General features: G+C 41.8%; 1 protein-coding gene across 3 annotated transcripts in view; it reads left to right on the plus strand.

The window, feature by feature from the left end:
• Positions 1–15,836, plus strand: part of SLAMF1 (signaling lymphocytic activation molecule family member 1) — a 45,068-nt gene extending 29,232 nt beyond the window's left edge. For 2 of the 3 annotated variants that reach the window (XM_085020616.1, XM_085020615.1), the window contains 4 exons: positions 3,162–3,260; positions 7,257–7,330; positions 12,606–12,698; positions 15,144–15,836. In XM_085020616.1, the coding sequence (XP_084876742.1) occupies positions 3,162–3,260; positions 7,257–7,330; positions 12,606–12,698; positions 15,144–15,194 (317 nt within the window). In that variant the 3' untranslated portion in view covers positions 15,195–15,836. 3 annotated transcript variants of the gene reach the window in all.
• Positions 15,837–17,973: the final 2,137 nt, after the last annotated feature.

The raw sequence follows: 17,973 nt of genomic DNA on the forward strand, positions 1-17,973 counted from the left end.
AATATCTTTCAGGACTATGGCCCGGTTTCCTCTCAGACCAAGCCGGATTGGCAGAAGCTGTTCACGAACGTCATAGAACGAGGGGAGCAGAGAGCTTTCATCATTCTCTGACCCTGAAAAGAGAGGGCTGGTGTTACGTCCTCCGGGCCTCAGTGATACGTCCCTATCACTTTAGTTTATGTGCATAGGTGGGCAACTGATCTGTCACCAACAGGCACCAGGGCACAGGAAAAAGGTTCACTTGGCAGGTGTTACTGATACAATTATGTCACCTGCTATTTTCCAGTTTTGTTTTTATTTATTTCTCTTGTGATTTTTCTAGTTTTAGGGGCTCCACCTTGTTGGCTTTATTTTATTTTTATCTCAAATAAATTTCGAGAGAATCATTACCTTTCAAGTTGACGTAAATGGTTGCAGGGTTTGTTCTTAAATTAACTGTTGTTTTAGAAGGTCTCAAAATACACGAAGGAAGAAAAAGGAGGAAATAGTCTCAAAATATAAGTGCCGCTGTGACAATTTGCTGGGTCAGTTACATGGGCTGATGAAACAGGGTGGTACTTAGACTGCTGGCTCTGCTTCTTTATCTCAGGATTTGAAAGGTTTCTCGATGAGTTTCTGGTGTTGGTAACCCTGCATGGTACATATAGATAATAGAATATTACTCAGCCTTAAAAAAAGAATGAAATAATGCCAGTTGAAGCAACATGGATGGACCTAGAGATTATCATGCAAGTGAAGTTTGTGATAGACAAACATCATATGATATCACTCTCATGTGGAATCTAAAAAAACATACAAATGAACTTATTTGCCGAATAGAAACAGACTCACAGACTTTGAAAACCAACTTATGTTTACTGAAGAGGAGAGGTAGTAGAGAGGGATGGACTGGTGGTAGAGAGGGTGTTTGGGATTGGCACATGCACACTAAGGTATATGTAATGACTGGCCAACAGGGGCCTGCTGTATAGCACAGAGAACTCTACCCAATATTCTGTAATAATCTATATGGGAAAAGAGTCTTAAACAGAATGGATGTGGAGTGGCCATCGTGGATCAGTGGTATTGAACCCAACTAGAATCCATGAGGACTGGGTTCTATCCCTGGCCTCGCTCAGTGGGTTAAGATCCTGCGTTGCCGTGAGCTGTGGTGTAGGTCACAGACACAGCTCAGATCCCACGTTGCTGTGGCTGTGGCTGTGGCGTAGGCTGACAGCTACAGTTCTGATTCAACCCCTAACCTGGGAACTTCTATATACCAAAGATATGGCCCTAAAAAAAAAAAAAAAAAAATTATGTGTGTATGTGTATAACTTAATCACTTTATTGCACAGCAGAAATTATCACAGCATTGTAAATCAACTATACTTCAATCAAACTTTTACAAATGGAAAAAACCATAAACCCTCAATAACCATTCTCTCACCATCATATACACACACCTGCAAAGAGGGTTCTCAGCAACCATAAGCCATTCAGAATGGTCATTCAGGGTAGAGGGCAACTCCAGCCTCAGTATCGATTTGTGCTCAGATTTCACACCTTATATAAATTCAGGAGTCATATGACTCTGCTTGCCCCCTAGCTCTTTGATCAGGTCATATGACTCTCTGTTATAGTTTGTATCTGGTAGAGTTAAAATATATTTAATTTTGGAAAAAGACTCTGTCATCAAGATGTTTACAAAAACCAGTTCAGTTAGATTTCCTGGGATGGCTTGATGTGTGAAAGACTTAGAAAGCAAAAGATCTTTTCAAACCCAGGAGACAATGCTGGTTATCTATCTGGCTAAAGCCCCACTTGGATCTTGGTGGGATGCCTTTTATCCATGTGTTGAGATTTCAGTCTGTATCTTTGGGCAACTCCATAAACATCAGAATTGCTCCTGTTCCTTTGTCACCCACCTATTCCTTCCTTTCAATTTCTTCCCAACAAACCCATCATAGGTTCAACAATAAGCAGACTGATTCCACAATCATCCTTATAAGTTACTCTTATGCACTAATGTTAAGTCCTGACATTATTCTACGTAGAACATGAATGCCAATACTTTAGAACTCTAGTGTTTCAGGTTGGCCTCACTGTTCATTACTCTGGTATAACTTACCCCCAAGCCCACAAGACCCCCTGATTCTCCAAAAGTCTGTCTTCAGTATTCAGCCATGTTTCTACTCCTAGAACAACCTCTGATTCTTGAGGCTCTCTGTGCCTGCTACCTTATCCACAAAAATGAGGGTAATAATAAGAGTATCTACCTCATAGATTAAATACATTAATGAACAAGATGCATTTAAAAAATGCCTGGTCAATTATAAATGCTCAATAATTATCTGTACATGAGCTAAATGTCTTATTTACTTAAGACACGAGCCAACTGTCTTATTTACTAGGGCAAGAGGTCTCAACCACTGTTTTCCAAAGAGCTGCTCCTGGTTCAGAAGGCTTTGGTAAAGCGGGCAAAAGGGAAAAAGCAATGAAAAGTGGATCTCTGGGTGTCAGTAATATTAGTGCTAATATTAAACACAGGAATGATTCAGAGGAAAACGAGATGCTTTTCTTTCAGTTCAGGTCCAGTGGGCTCAATACAGCTATTTGCATGGAAGGGCAATAATAGCACTATTATGTCTATTTTTTAAAACACAAAAGTAGATCTTTCTACCCCCCCCTCCCCGCCCCCAGCATCTCATGAGAATGGTGTTGGGAGAAGGAAGACAGCCTGTGGAGCCACCATGTTCCTTTTACCAAAATGAATATAGCACACGTGAGAGACTTAAAAACAGAGACTCTGGGCCGAGAAGTTGATTTAGAAAAAAACAAAGGTAAGTTTACTTTTAGTCATGTAGTAAAATGTCGACGGTGAAGTGAGAATATAGTGGTTACATTCAAGAATCTTGACAGAAATTAAGAGTATGAAAGTCAAATACAGTGAGAGAAATCGGGATAAGAAAACAGATCTGGAACTCTTCAGTGGTCTAAAACTGATCTTTAAAACCATGAGAACAAACGTCTCCTCGAGAAAGAACGTAGGTAGAAAACACAAGGCTAGGTCTCCCCACTTCTGCGTGGGAGGTTTTTTGAGCTCACAGCACTTTGGAGTTTGCCCTTTGACTGTTTTATTTATTTATTTATTTATTTATTTATTTATTTATTTTTCTTTTCAGAATCAAGACAATGGGGACTGTATGTTGGGCTGCTCTTAGGGGGCATCATTGGTGTCATCATGATTCTCCAAGTGGTAATACTCCTGTTGAGAAGAAGAGGTAGGTGTCTGACAATAAAGAGATCCTTATCAGACTCTGTGGTAAGCAGGGGACCTCTCACCCTGAGCCCTTGCTCTCAACACTGGTTTTCTGCAGGGAGCGCCTTTGCAAAAACACTAGATAAACATATCCTGGGACCTTGCTCAATTCAGTCTAATTCTACGTGTCTTGCTTTATCCCCCATACTAGGCTAAGGGGATAAAAAGAGAGATGAGCCACAGGTAGCTAACAGGGGAGATATTACACAGATAATTTAAATTCATATGACTAATGCTGCAGCAGAATTAGATTAGATGCTGAAGGGGTCCAGATAAGAACCCTAAAATATTCACTAGGAGCAGAATTCAGAAGACTCTTGGATCTTGTTCAAGAAAAGTTATAACTGGAGTTCCTGTTGTGGCTCAGTGGTTAACAAATCTGACTAGGAACCATGAGGTTGTGGGTTCAGTCCCTGGCCTTGCTCAGTGGGTTAAGGATCCGGCATTGCCGTGAGCTGTGGTGTAGGTAGCAGATGCAGCTCAGATCCCATGTTGCTGAGGCTGTGGTGTAGGCCAGTGGCCACAGCTCCGATTGGACCCCTAGCCTGGGAACCTCCATATGCTGCAGGTGCGGCCCTAGAAAAGGCAAAAAAACAAGCAAACAAAAAAACAAACAAACAAAAAAGAAAAGTTATAACTATGACCAATAAAAAGGACAATTATAATAAGATGTTTTTATTACCCAAGGATTGAAATCTTTCTATAAATTTCTTTTTGTCCTTATGCTATCTTTCTGAGGAAGGAAGGGTGTAGGTGTTTTGTGTCACTTAGCAATGAAGTAACCAAGGCACAGAGAGGCTAAGTGACTCCTGCAAGGTCACTTACTGTAAGTTAATTAGGACTATAACTGGATGTTCCAACTACTAGGGTGTCTTCTTCCAGGAAGGCCCACAAGTCATCAGAGGAGAGCAGAGGGAACTTGCTTTACTAAGATTTTAGCACAAATTCTGACTCGCCTTGGAAAAGTGTGCAAGCCATAAGGTGACTTAAAGCCAAACTAAATAGTTATGGAAAGTCGCCTAGGGTAGACTGAAACCATTAAGATCCAATTACTCCCTGGCAGTTTAAATCCCTAGAGTCAGTATCTCCTGGCCTGTCCTCCAAGTTGTCCTATGATTCAGTATCTCAGGGCGATGTCCTTCTCTCAGCCACACTCTCCACCATCCACCCACACTAGAACCAGAAGGTCTTGCTCCCTGATCAGGACAGACCCCCTGGGCTGGTCTTCTCACCGAGAGGGTGGAACGTGATCCTCGCACCAGCAGCCTGATGCCTGATCTCATTCTCAAGTAGATCAGTGTTCTCCACCTATAACCTTCTTGGAAAAGCCCTTACCTCAGCACTCTGATGTTGGTTTTGCTTATATAAGAAAATCTAGATCACAGCAAGCCGCCTACTTTGTCTCATTTCCTCCACCTAAGAGGTAGCTGGGGAGGAGATGGGGGTGGGGCTATTTAGACAGAAATCATGAAGAGAGCCTATGGGGATGGGGGCAGGGCAACCACATTTGAACTATAAGGAAGCAGTGAAGAACCAGCGATAGAAAACTGAGATTAACATACCTGCACTAACCCTGCTGGTGAAGGTCCTTGGATCCTAACCCACACTCTTTCCTCATCTACATTCTGCTCATCACGTGGTTGTCGCTGAAGGGACTAGTGCTCCCCAATCCGCCACAATTCCCTACCACTTTTCCCAACACGTATGCCCATCCTGATCTAATCGCCATGTATTCCTTGTAAACCAAGAACACACAAAACCCAGCCTCGAACCTGTGGGCAAAACCTGTACTCAATTGCCATACCCTCTGCAAGACTTTGCTCAAGAGATTCTTCTAATGGTATCATCTCCAGAATGCAGCCTGTCTCTGAAGGTTTTCAAATGGACTCTAGCAATTTCGACTTCAGCATTAGATGAACTTACATTCAAATGCAAACTTTGCCACTAACAAGCTCTGTGACCAAACAATTTAACTTCTCCTCTGCAAAGTGGGGATAATATTATGTGCTTCATGGTATTGTTGTGGGGATCCATGAGTCAACACACAGAAAATACCGAACACAGTGGCTCTCGTGGATAGATGATGGATGATAGATAGATAAATAGATGGATAGATACATATATACATGCATGTATACACAGAAAGACATCTCTTCATGTAGGAAAGTTAAAACATCAATATTTAAGTCCTACTGCCAGCAGAGGGCAGCACTGGAAGGATCTGGGAATAGGCTCTGTGGCAAATGTAAGCACTTGGAGTTAAGGTAACATAAGACAACTTTATGACCCAGATGACAGCTGAAAAGGACATTAGACAGGCTTCGCTTTGGTTTTACAGTTATGGCAAAAGAAGAGACCCATTGAGATGACATGTAATGTCTAACACTACACAGCTAAGGTAGATGCCCCAGTTCTAAGGCCAAGACTTTTTCATTAGATCCTGAGGCCTCACAGACTCAAGCTGAGTTGAGCTGTCTCCTGAACATCTATTCTTGCACTGAGGGGGAAAAAAAAAGTATGAGACTAGATCATCTTGATCCAGCAGTTTTTTTGAGAAGCAATGTTCAGCCTTAATTTTTCTATTTGTCTGACCATTTCAGACTGTCCCTTCAGTTGTAATTTTCAACGTGAGCTGACCTGAAAGACTGAAAGTCCTTAAGGACTGAGGTCTGTTCTCTACAGAATTTGTTCCCTACACCACCTAAGACAGTGCTAGGCAGATGCTTCTAACTGTGTAAATACTCATGGATTTGAACCAAAAGGATACATTTCATAGAACTTAGTCTGCAACCCCTCTGTTTGCTCCTCTCACCACCCCAATCCCTATCTTCCATTCTATACACACACGCACACAGACTCTCTCTCTCTTTCCTCAGCCAGTTATCAGCCTTACCAAGACCAGGCAGGCACTCCATATCTACAGGAAAAATCACACATTGGCTTCTTCTTCTTCTTCTTTTTTTTTTCTTTTTTTCTTTTTAGGGCTGCACCTACAGCCTATGGAGTTTCCCAGGCTAGGGGTTAAATCAGAGCCACAGCTGAGGCCTACACCACAGCCACAACAACGCAGGATCCGAGCCATGTCTGTGACCTACACCACAGCTCACATCAATACCAGATCCCCAACTCACTGAGTGAGGCCAGGGACTGAGTCTGCGTCCTCATGGATGCCAGTCAGACTCATTTCCTCTGAGCCAAGACAAGAACTCCACATTGGCTTCTTTGAATTCTTTGAGCTTCTGTGTGGCTGCCCATTATTTCTTCCCCAAAGATCACACTATCATGGAGCACATTTTAAGTGGTTAAATTATGTGGTGTTAAAATTAGCCTACCCTAAAGTCTTTGTGTGATTTCCTCTGGGCCAAGCCTCCCTTACCTCTGCCTGCACTTTGTAATAGTCCCAAAACAGGCCTCCCTGCTTCCTTCTGTTCCTTCCCCTCTATTCTTCTCACTGTTGTGTGATGCACATGAAGAATGCCATGAAACATTAGAAGGAATGAGATAAATCTACTGCACTAGCATGGAAAATGTCCTCACATATCATAAGTGAAAAAGTCATGTTAGAGAGAAGTGTGAATGGAAAGACCTCATTTGCATATGAAAATATCTGTATATGTAGAGCAAGTGTCCAGAACTGCACTGTCTAATAGAGTAGTCACAATACTATGTGCCAGGCACTGTTTTAAGCACTTTACAAGTAATAGGTCGTATAATCATCACAACATCCCCGTGAGGCAGGTATTTCCATCCCATTTTACAGACAGGGAAATCGGCTCAGAAAGATCAAGTTCACCAACCTAATGTCATATGACAAATGTGCAGGGGGATTCAGGGCTTGTTCCTGTGGTAGTCCTGGAGGAGGTGGGTATGCAGTACAGGGTAAAGACCAGACAAGTCTGAGCAGAGATTTCATGTTGGAGACCAGAGGGAGATAACTACTGTGGTTTCTTTTCCCCAGGTAAAGCCAACAATTATCAGCCAGCAATGGAAGCAAAAAGCCTTACTATCTATGCCCAAGTCCAGAAACCAGGTGTAAGTTCTGTACTTTCTTTGTCTGGGGTGTACCTGTCATGGTTCCCATGGAGTCCCTAGCCAGTCAGTTCATTCTGCATGTCTGACATTCTTGGTTCTACATGGGTTCTGGAGCAGAGGAAATTAGGAAAGCAGAAGTCAAGATCAAGGGCTCCGTAAAAGGACATCAAACTTCAGTGACAGATGGGACTATTTATTACTTGAAATAGTGGGAAACACTGGGTAATTTTCTGACCATCTGTTTCTTCATAGGAAAAAAAATGAAGAAGCTAGAAACACGTGATTTATGACTCCTTCCAGCTCTGGCATTCTAGGAGTCTATGGTTCTATGTTATCAAACTCTCTCCCTCTTTAGGGAAGAGGGTGCAGGCTTGAGGAGAGAGGGAAAGGCTGAGAAAGGCTATTATATAACATAGTTTAGGAATTGGTCTGATCCAAGCTTGGGAGTTGGCAAACACTAAAGAGACAGGAAGGGGGATCTTGAGGATTCTGTCTAAAGAGCGATTAAAGAGACGGAAGATGGTATATAGGCTGGCAATGAAAGAAAGCAAACCTGCAATGGAGTGATGGTTAGACTAAGACAAAAGAGAAAGATAAAAAAACTGAGTTCCCACTGTGGCTCAGCAGGTTAAAAACCTAACTAGTGTCCCTGAGAGTGCAGGTTCAATCCCTGGCCTCGTTCAGTGGGTTAAGGATCCAGCATTGCCACACACTGTGGTATAGGTTGAAGAATCAACTGGGATCTCACATTGCTGTGGCTGTGAGAACAGCCTGGGAACTTCCATATGCTGCAGGTACAGCCCTAAAGGAAAAAAAACCAACTAGAGTCATGATGAAGTTGAGGAGCAGATATGTTAGAAGTAAGAGGGAGGCTAAAAGAATTACGGTTAGATATGAAAATATTTTAGTTTTTCAGATATGAAGGCAATTCTAGGTGATGTATAGGCCAGAATCTGGCCATTCAGGGTGTAGGGAAGGTAAATTCTTGAGTAAAGGATGTGGTAGTAAAGGCAGTTTTGATTAGCACCTAGGAAAATAGCATCGTATAACAGTAAATGCATTTCTGATAACCAGAAATAAACTCGTGAACAAAGCTCTTCTTTCTGCTGTCCCCTAGTGGCCTGGAGGGTTTATTACACAGGCCATGACCATAGTTGAGAACTAAACTCTGTTAAATATATGCGAGTCCCAGGAGCAACCTCCTTTACATTTACACAGTTTATCAGGCTCAACTTTACCATGGTGCCTTCCCAATCTATTCTATCCCATGCTGCTAACAGCTCTATTGCTCCTGTAAAGAACACCCATATCAAAAAGTGCACAGTGTATAAATGACAGGTCATTGAATTACCCCATCTCGACATCTAGTAAAGTAAGTCTCCCCTTCTTGTTTTTCTTCAAGAGTTTTTAGCTATTCTTGTCCCTTTGTACTTTCTTATGTATTTTAGCTTCAGCTTCTCAAGTATTACAAAAAGAAAAAAAAATCCTAATTGAATTGCATTGAATCTATAGATCTATATGAGGAGAAGTTATGTCTTTCAGTATCGAGTCCTCTAGAACTATAAAAACTACTCTCCAGTTTAAGGAACAGGACATTGTCTGCACCCCTGAAGACCTCTTTATGCCTCTCCCAATCAGTCTATTCTCTCTCCTGCCCAAGGATTTCCCAGCCTGACTTCTGAAAAGATAGTTTCATTCCTCTCTCCCTCCCTCTCCCCTCACTCTCTCTCTCTATCAAACTTTATAAAAATGGAATCCTAGAGTATTTTTCCTCCTGTGTCTGGTTTCTTTTGCTCAGTATTACCTTTATGAGATTCATGCATGTCTTTGTGGTTATATATAATGCATTTATTTTCATAGTTTTATGGAATATCAATGTATGCATATACTAGAGTTTATTTATGCAGTTGACTATTAATGGACATTTGGGTTACTTCCAGTTTGAGACTATTATGAAAATTACAGCTATGAACATTTGTATGTGAACTTATTGGTAGATATGTGCACATATTTGTCAGGCATATACCTAGAGGTAGACTTGCTGAATCATAGACAATTCATATCTTCAAATCAATTAGATAAGGCCAAAGTGATTTTCAAAGAGGGTGTACCAACGTACTTTTATACAACTACTTATAAGAGTTTCAGTCATTACACATTCTAATCAAAACTTGATATCATGGGTCTTTTAAATTTTGGTCGTTCTGTTAGATGTGTATTTTTATAGTTTTTTTTTTGCATTCCTCTAATTAGTAAGGAAGTTGAACAACTTTTCATATGTTTATTGGCCATATTAATATCCTCCTTCTTAAAATGCCTCTTAAATCTCTTGCCCATTTTCTTTTGATTTTCAGTCTGTTTGGGGGGGATTATTGTAAGATCTTTAAGTATTTTTCACTTTTTGGCAGTTATTTGTTAGTAAATACTTTCACCTATCCTGTGGCTTTCCACTGCAATTTCTCGAAGATACTTGTGGATAAAGAAAAGTTCTCCATTTTTGCGTAGAAGAATTTAGTAATCTCTTCTTTTGTAGATAGCACTTTCTGCGTTCTGTTTGAGAAATCTTTCCCTCCTTCAGGTATGAAGATATTCTTTCATCATCTTTTAAAAATTGTGTAGTTTATCTTTTACATTTATATCTGTTATGTACCTAAAAATGATTTTTTTGAGTGTGGTGTGAGATGGGTCATGTTTTGTTTTTTTACATATGGACATCCTATTGACTGTATTTAATAGATTGTCCTTGCCCCACTGCAATGCCACTTTTCATCATAAGTCGAGGGTCTGTACATGTGTGGATCTATTTTGAAGTTCTCTGTTGTGCTCCATTGGTCTATTTACACTTGCACCAGTACCATACTGTCTCTACAAATCTGTGATTATAGATTTATTACAAGTTTGTTAGCTGGTAAAATGAGTCTTTTCACTTGTTCTTCTTCTAGTTTTTGGCCATTTTTAGTCCTTTGCATTTTCACATATATTTTAGATTCAGTTTGTCAAGATCCTCCTTAAAATCTTGCTGGAATTTTAATTAGAACTGCATTGATCAATTTGAGGAGACCACATATATTTATAATATTGAGTCTTTCAACTCACAAAATGATATATCCTTTCCTTTATTTAGATCTTCTTTAATTTCACCCAATTACTGCCTAAATTATCTTCTGCAACATTACCTCCAAAGTGCTGGCTATCTTGTTTTTACTAAAAAATTATAGTTTGTGAACAAGTAACATCAGCATTACCTGGGACCTAATTAGAAATGTAAAATCTCAGGCTCTGTCCCAGATCTTCTGAAATAGAACTAGCCCTCTGACAAGATCCCTGGGTAATTCACATGCACATTAAAATATGAGAAGCTCCGCTCTACCGCAAACACTTGCAGTAATGGGGAATTCCCTGTCTCTCAAGGCAATTCATCCCACATCTGAGCACCTCTTGCCATTAGAAAGACCTTCATTATATTGAACCAAAATATTGCCCTAAAAATTTCAACCTTGGTTTAAAGCTGAAGGAGTCTGCAGAACAAATCTAATTCCTCTCCTACATGGCAATCCATCAAATATATGAAGAAAAAATCATGTCCCACCTTCAGTCTTCTTTCCTCTAGTAATCTTTTCTAATTCTTTACCTCTCCCATCAGATGACAAGATTTCAAGTTCCCTCCCATTAAAAATCCATGTGCTACACACACACACACACACACACACACACACACAGTGGAACACTACTCAGCCATTAAAAGATAATAAAATAATGCCATTCACAGCAACATGGATGTAACTAGAGATTCTCATACTAAGTGAAGGAAGTCAGAAAGAGAAAGACAAATGCCATATGATATGACTTATATGTGGAATCTAAAATACGGCACAAATGAACCTGTCTATAAAACAGAAACAGACTCACAAACTTGTGGTTGCCAAGGGAGTGGGGGCACTGGGAGTTTGGGGTTAGCAAACTATTATATTTAGAATGGATAGGCAATAAGGTCCTACTGTGTAGCACAGGGAACTATATCTAGTCTCTTGGGATAGACCATGATGGAAGATAATATAAGAAAGGGAATGTGTGTGTGTACATATACACACACATATATAAATATGACTGGGTCACTTTACTGTACAACAGGAATTGGCAAAGCATTGTAAATCAACTATACTTCAACAAAACCTTTAAAAGGGGGGGGGGGGTGCTTCAGTTTTAAGTCTTGCTCTGTGTCCAGGGAAAGCAGAGAGTAGCATTATCCTACACCAGTGCCCCCATGTGTGTTGGAAGGATGACACTTCCCAGGGACTTCCACTTTAGAGGGATATGGTCTCAATTTGCCCTACATTGACTTCTTCCTGGTACTGTGTATTTTAATTCATGCTATGTAACCCCAGTAAACATCGACTGAAGGTTTCTAATGTGCCCAGCACTGTTTTGTGAGGAATGCAAAAAAATATACGTAGGCTATTATCTCAAGGAATGGATGGTCTGTTTGGAGGCGTGAAAGTATATTGGAGTGTTTTAAATACAGTATAGAGTTAAGTGCTGTAACATGTGAATGATACTTTAAGTACCTGAAGAATTGAGGTTAAAGGAGAAGTCATATAAGTTAGGGTAAGCAAAGAAGAATAGTAGGATGGGATGAATAATCAATTTAAGTTAAAATGCTGGCTTTGATACTTCTTGCATATGCACATTAGGAAAGTACTAAATCTTTCTGGGCTCCAGCCTCTTCCTGTGTAAAATGGGAGTAACAGTATTTAACATATAGAGTGGTTTTGATACAAATGAGAAGATGTATGTGAAGAACTGGGTAAACTTTAAACCACTTGCTCATGTGTGGTTATTATTAAGTTCAATATTGGGGCAGGAAAGAGAAATGATGCAAAACCATGTTAGAGTCAGACACAGCAGGACCTCTGCAGGTTTGGGGTGATATGAGTGAGACTAAAACACTATAAAAATCCCATTCCCTGTGGCTGCCCGTGTTCAGTTCACTCTGAGGAAGACCTTTAAAACATCTAGGAAGTGATAATGATGAGTCAGCCCTTCTCTCAAGGCTGTGTGTTCCAAGATGACACTTGGGGAGTCTATGCAAAGCCCAGAGAATTGGGCTCCAGAGAATTCAGGGGTGAATTTTCACCTTGGAAGGAGGCTGGACCAAGTGACTCCAAGGAGCTTTCTGACTCAAAGCTTCTTGATTCTGGGCTTCTCCATAGGGAGAGTTGGATGGGAAATCACTCTCTGCTCAGCTAATCTCCTGCTTTCTTTGCTCTCCTTATAGTCTTTTCAGAAGAAACCTGACCCCCTGCCAGCTCAGGACCCCTGCACCACCATTTATGTTGCTGCCACAGAGCCCATCCCAGAGCCCGTCCAGGTGAGGCATCTTTCTGTGTCTCTTCTCTATAGAGCGGTTACCGGTGGAGGTGGGGAGGTAGAAACTGTCTAGAGCTGATGTGGAACAGAGTTCTAAAACAGAGAAGGCAGACCCAAGCAAGGAGTTAGCAAGAAGCATCTGGCTGCTCACATGGGTCCCAGCTCGTTCTCTGCTCACCACTGTTTCTCTGAGCATTGTCCAAAGACTACATCAGGATGAACTGGCATATTTGTTAAAAAAATTAAGATTCCTGGGGGCTTCCATCTAGGATTCTGTTCCATCAGAATGTCTATGGTGAATAACCAGGCATCTACACATTAAAAAAACAACATCCAGGAGTTCTTGTCATGGCCCAGTGGTTATCAAATCCAACTAGCATCCATGAGGACACAGGTTGGATCCCTGGCCTCACTCAGTGGGTTAAGGATCAGGTGTTGCTATGAGCTGTGGTGTAGGTTGCAGATGCGGTTTGGATCTGACGTTGCTATGACTCTGGTGTATGTTGGCGGCGATTGCTCTGATTAGACCCCTAGCCTGGGAACCTCCACGTGCCACTGGAGCGGCCCTAAAAAAAAAAAAAAATTTTTTTAAAGACAAAAAATATTAAAAAATTAAATTAAAAATTAAAAAACAACATCCTTCATGTGATCCTGATGCGTATTTAGGTTTGGGAATGGCATCTTGAGTCTAGGAGTTCTCAGTCCATCTGCATAACAGAATCAAAATGCTCATGCCTAGTATCCTTTCGACCCCATTTAATCAGAGCATTTAGGAGTGGAGCTTTGCCTGGGAGTAAAGCCTAGAAGAGAGGACGATGTGCAGCCCAAAAGGAGCCTCCTCTGTTCTCCCCTTTGGCAAGATCAGCATGGACTAAAGTTTACTTGACAGGACTTTTTCCTTTTACTAAATAAACAAAGTAAATTCTGGGCTGGAATCTTGGCTCCAGTTGGGCTCTGATAAAAAGGATTTTAGGAGTTCCTGTTGTGGCTCAACATTAACAAACCCGACTAAGATACATGAAGACATGGGTTTGATCCCTGGCCTCGCTCAGTGGGTTAAGGAACCCACATTGCTGTGAGCTGTGGTGGAGGCTGTGGATGCGGCTTGGATCCTGCATTGCTGTGGCTGTGGTATAGGTGGGCAGCTGCAGCTCCGATTTGACCCCTAGCCTGGGAACTTCCATATCCTGTGCGTGGGGCTCTAAAAATTAATTAATTAATTAATTAAAAGCATTTTAGGAGACAGTGGAGGAGGAAAAGGCCACATAAATGCCTGCCTTTATTTATCTTCCTCAAAGCTCCTACCATGCACGTACCCAGCCAGGCCTGGGGAGATGTTCTGTCTTCATCCTGAGGTCTATTCACAGACCACTCTCCCATCCAAAGAAAAGTAAAAACACACATCTGACTTAAAAAGCTTTAAAAATTAATGTAGATGCAAATGAGGGCCTACTCTATAGCACAGGGAGCTATATCCAGTTTCTTGGGATAGAACATGATGGAAGATAGCATGAGAAAAAGAATATACAGATATATGAATGACTGGGTCACTTTACTGTACAGCAGAAATTGGCACAACACCATAAATCAACTACACTTTAATAAAAGATAAATGATTTTTTTAAAAAAATTTAAAGTAGGAGTTCCCATTGTGGCTCAGCAGTAACAAACCCAACTAGTATTCATGAGGATGTGGGATTGATTCCTGGCCTCGCTCAGTGGGTGAAGGATATGGCATTGCTGTGAGCTGTGGTGTAGGTTGCAGACACAGCTCAGATCCAGTATTGCTGTGGCTTTGGTGTAGACTGGCATCTGCAACTCCAGTTCATCACCTAGCCTGGGAACTTCCATATGCTGCAGGTGCAGCCCTAATAAATAAATAAATAAATAGTAATTTAAAAATAATCATTATTTATAATGATGTTTTCTTGGGGAAGAAACACAACACTCTGTGTATTTCATATTTTATAGCAAAACATAAATTCCCCTATTTCTGTCTCTTTCTCTGACTCTTGAATCTCCTTTCCTTACGACAGATTTTCATCCACAATCTTCATCTCCTCTTCATTCCCCTCTCCTACCTGAACCCCTTCTTTCTTCTCCCTTTGGGTCTCACTAACCCTTTTTTTAAAGCCCCGTAATTTAGAACTCTCTTGACTTCCCCAAACTGAGCGGGGGTCTCAGATAACTGGGCCAGGTCTCCCAGTCTCCCCGATGGCATGTGTATGCTTGAAGGGAGCTGCAGCCCATCCTGTGGGCAGGCAGGCAGTCTGCGGACCTGAGAGTTGCCTCCAACAACCCCCAGCTGGGACAGACCCTGAGCAAGTTCCTATGCTATGTGATTCTTGAGACCCTTTCCCTTTCCTAAGCATCACTGTTGCTATGTGCAGCCTGTGAACCTAGTGCTGGTCCTTCCACTCACAGACTCCTTCTGTTTTGCCCCCAGGAATCAAGCTCCATCACAGTCTATGCCAGCGTGACTCTTCCGGAGAGCTGACACCACAGACCCAGTGAAGGGACTTTCTGAAGGAATAGGGAGGAGCCAAGATAAACACTGATCTTGGCCCCAGGTCACAAGTTTCTTGTGACAGCTACACATCTGTACTCTTCTCGGATGGACTCCCTGGTGATGTGTCTTCCACATCTATCTGTGACATGGATAAGGAAGGGAGGTTTCTCAAGCACTTAGCCTGCTCTGCAAGGGACACAGGCTCAGAACAGAGAGCTACTTGGTCTAGCTTTCCATCTCAGTAGTGCAGCAGACGAAATGGATAATATGGGTCCAGCTAGTACAGAACTTCAGAGGCCTTGCTCTTTGCTGCGATTGGATAATAAAAGCCAAAGGCAGAAAACCAGGACAGAACATCTAGCACCTATCTCAGACAGCTGACTACCTGTCACAAAGTCTGGGACAGCTTACTCTGGCTGCCTGTACTCGGTAGGGCAGCTGCTCCCGATCACCATGCAGACTTGATCGAGGCTCTGTGCCTCAGTTTCTCTCTCTGGACAGGTAATGAAGGGGGAATTCCTCATTGTATGTAAAACACTCTGACATTATTCTATAAAAGAAGCTAATAGAGTATTTTATTTGTAAAACCAGGAAACTAAAGAGTCAATAAACTGAAAAATATGACTTTGAGATCTCTGAGCTTTGAAGAATGGAATGAAACAAATCTGAGATTCTTAAAAGGATAGTTCCGTGTAAGCGGCATTCAGATTTAAAGAAAAGTGGCCAGTGTCCGGTGATGCTGTTACAAAGGATCTTGGGATAATGAAAACTTGTCCCAGAGTGATTTTTCATTTCCCAAAATGATTTTAATTTCTGGTTATCTATTTACTCCATTGAAGAACAAACCTGCAGCCTCAGTTAAGACTCTCCAAAGAGGAGTTCCCGTCATGGCGCAGTGGTTAACGAATCCAACTAGGAACCATGAGGTTGCGGGTTCGGTCCCTGCCCTTGCTCAGTGGGTTAAGGATCTGGCGTTGCCATGAGCTGTGGTGTAGGTTGCAGACGCGGCTCGGATCCTGCGTTGCTGTGGCTCTGGTGTAGGCCGGTGGCTACAGCTCTGATTCAACCCCTAGCCTGGGAACCTCCATATGCCGCGGGATCGGCCCAAGAGATGGCAAAAAGACAAAAAAAAAAAAAAAAAAAAAGACTCTCCAAAGAGATCCTGAGCTCATTTTACATCCGTGGCCTATGTCTTTAAGGTCTGTATCAGGTATCTTTGCATACCTCCCCTCACCACTAAATTTATCCTGAAATAGAAAATTGACATATTTTGGCTGAACAGCTTCAAGTAATCGAATGCTTAATAACTTAAATTGTTGGCTACAGACAGAAAGAGTCTCGTCTGGTAAAGTCCTACTTTCCTTCTCTTCTCTGCTTTCAGAGCAGCTCTTCTTCTATTGAAGCACATCTTCTGTCTGATAGGGTCTTGTATGACCTTAGCGAACACTTTAAGAAATCACCAACTGTCTGGAGTTACCATCATGGCTCAGTCGTAATTAATCCAACTAGTTTCCATGAGGACACAGGTTTGATTCCTGGCCTCACTCAGTGGGTGAAGGATCCAGTGTTGCTGTGGCTGTGGTGTAGGCCGGCGGCTGCAGCTCTGATTTGAATCCCTAGTCTGGGAACTTACATATGCCACAAGTGCAGCCCTAAAAAGACACAGGAAAGAAAGAGAGAAAGAAAGAGAGAAAGAAAGAGAGAAAGAAAGAGAGAAAGAAAGAAAGAAAGAAAGAAAGAAAGAAAGAAAGAAAGAAAGAAAGAAAGAAAGAAAGAAAGAGAAAGAAAGAAAGAAAGAAAGAAAGAAAAACGGAAGGAAGGAAAGAAAGAAAGAAAGAAAGAAAGAAGGAAGGAAGGAAAGAAGGAAGGAAGGGGAAGGAAGGAAGGAAGGAAAGAAAGAAAGGAGGAAAGGAGGGAGGGAGGGAAGGAAAAGGAAAGGAAAGAAGGAAGAAATCACCGACTATCTTACAACTGTATAAGAAGGTTCACCAACTTTCCAGCCCAAAACTCTGAGGCCCTTACAGCCTTGTACCCTACTCCTTCTATTCAATCAACTCATATTTTATTTCTGTTGTTCAATGCATCCCATTTCCTGGAACAAATTCCAGTAATACGCTCTTTTGCAATGAACAGAAACTGACTCTGGATTTTTTTATGCAGAAAAAGGAATCAACTGAAAAGATATTAGTTGGTTCAAATAACTGCTAGCACACTCTGTAAAACAGTGGTTTGAAAATGAGCAGGAAAAGGCTAGGACCACAGCCCAGATCACAAATCAGCCCAGGAATGACGATGCTGGGCACCAGCTGTACTGCCGTTGTCGTCCCAGCACTGGACCCACACTCTACCGCTCCCTCCCTGCCTCAGCTGGACCTGGAAACTCCAAACTGCTCTTGTATGCCTGCACCAAAGTGATTTCTCCAGGATCCACTCTTCATCTTTTCATCTCTAGTTTCTAAATCAGACTCTGGGACCAAGTGGTCAATCCTAGGTCACACGTCCATGTTCTACCTCCAAGGGAGGCTGGGATTGAATATCTGGCATTTTCCATTTTCATAATGGTTGGAGGGGTCTGTTTCTCATGAGTCAGGGAATTCCCCAAACACCACTAGTGGGATTCAATACTGGGCAGGAACGTGCGGGTGCGCGCACATGCGTGCGCGCGCACACACACACACACACACACACACACACACACACACAATATCCGCTGCATCACTCTTGTATTCTCTTAAGGCTCGTTAGCCATCTACATTCAAAAATCAAG

This window comes from Sus scrofa, chromosome 4 (genome assembly GCF_054392235.1).
Source record: "Sus scrofa isolate SSC_HxYL_T2T_F1_AM1 chromosome 4, Sscrofa_HxYL_maternal_Yorkshire_Landrace_v2.0, whole genome shotgun sequence".
In the NCBI taxonomy this organism is placed as follows: Eukaryota; Metazoa; Chordata; class Mammalia; order Artiodactyla; family Suidae; genus Sus; species Sus scrofa.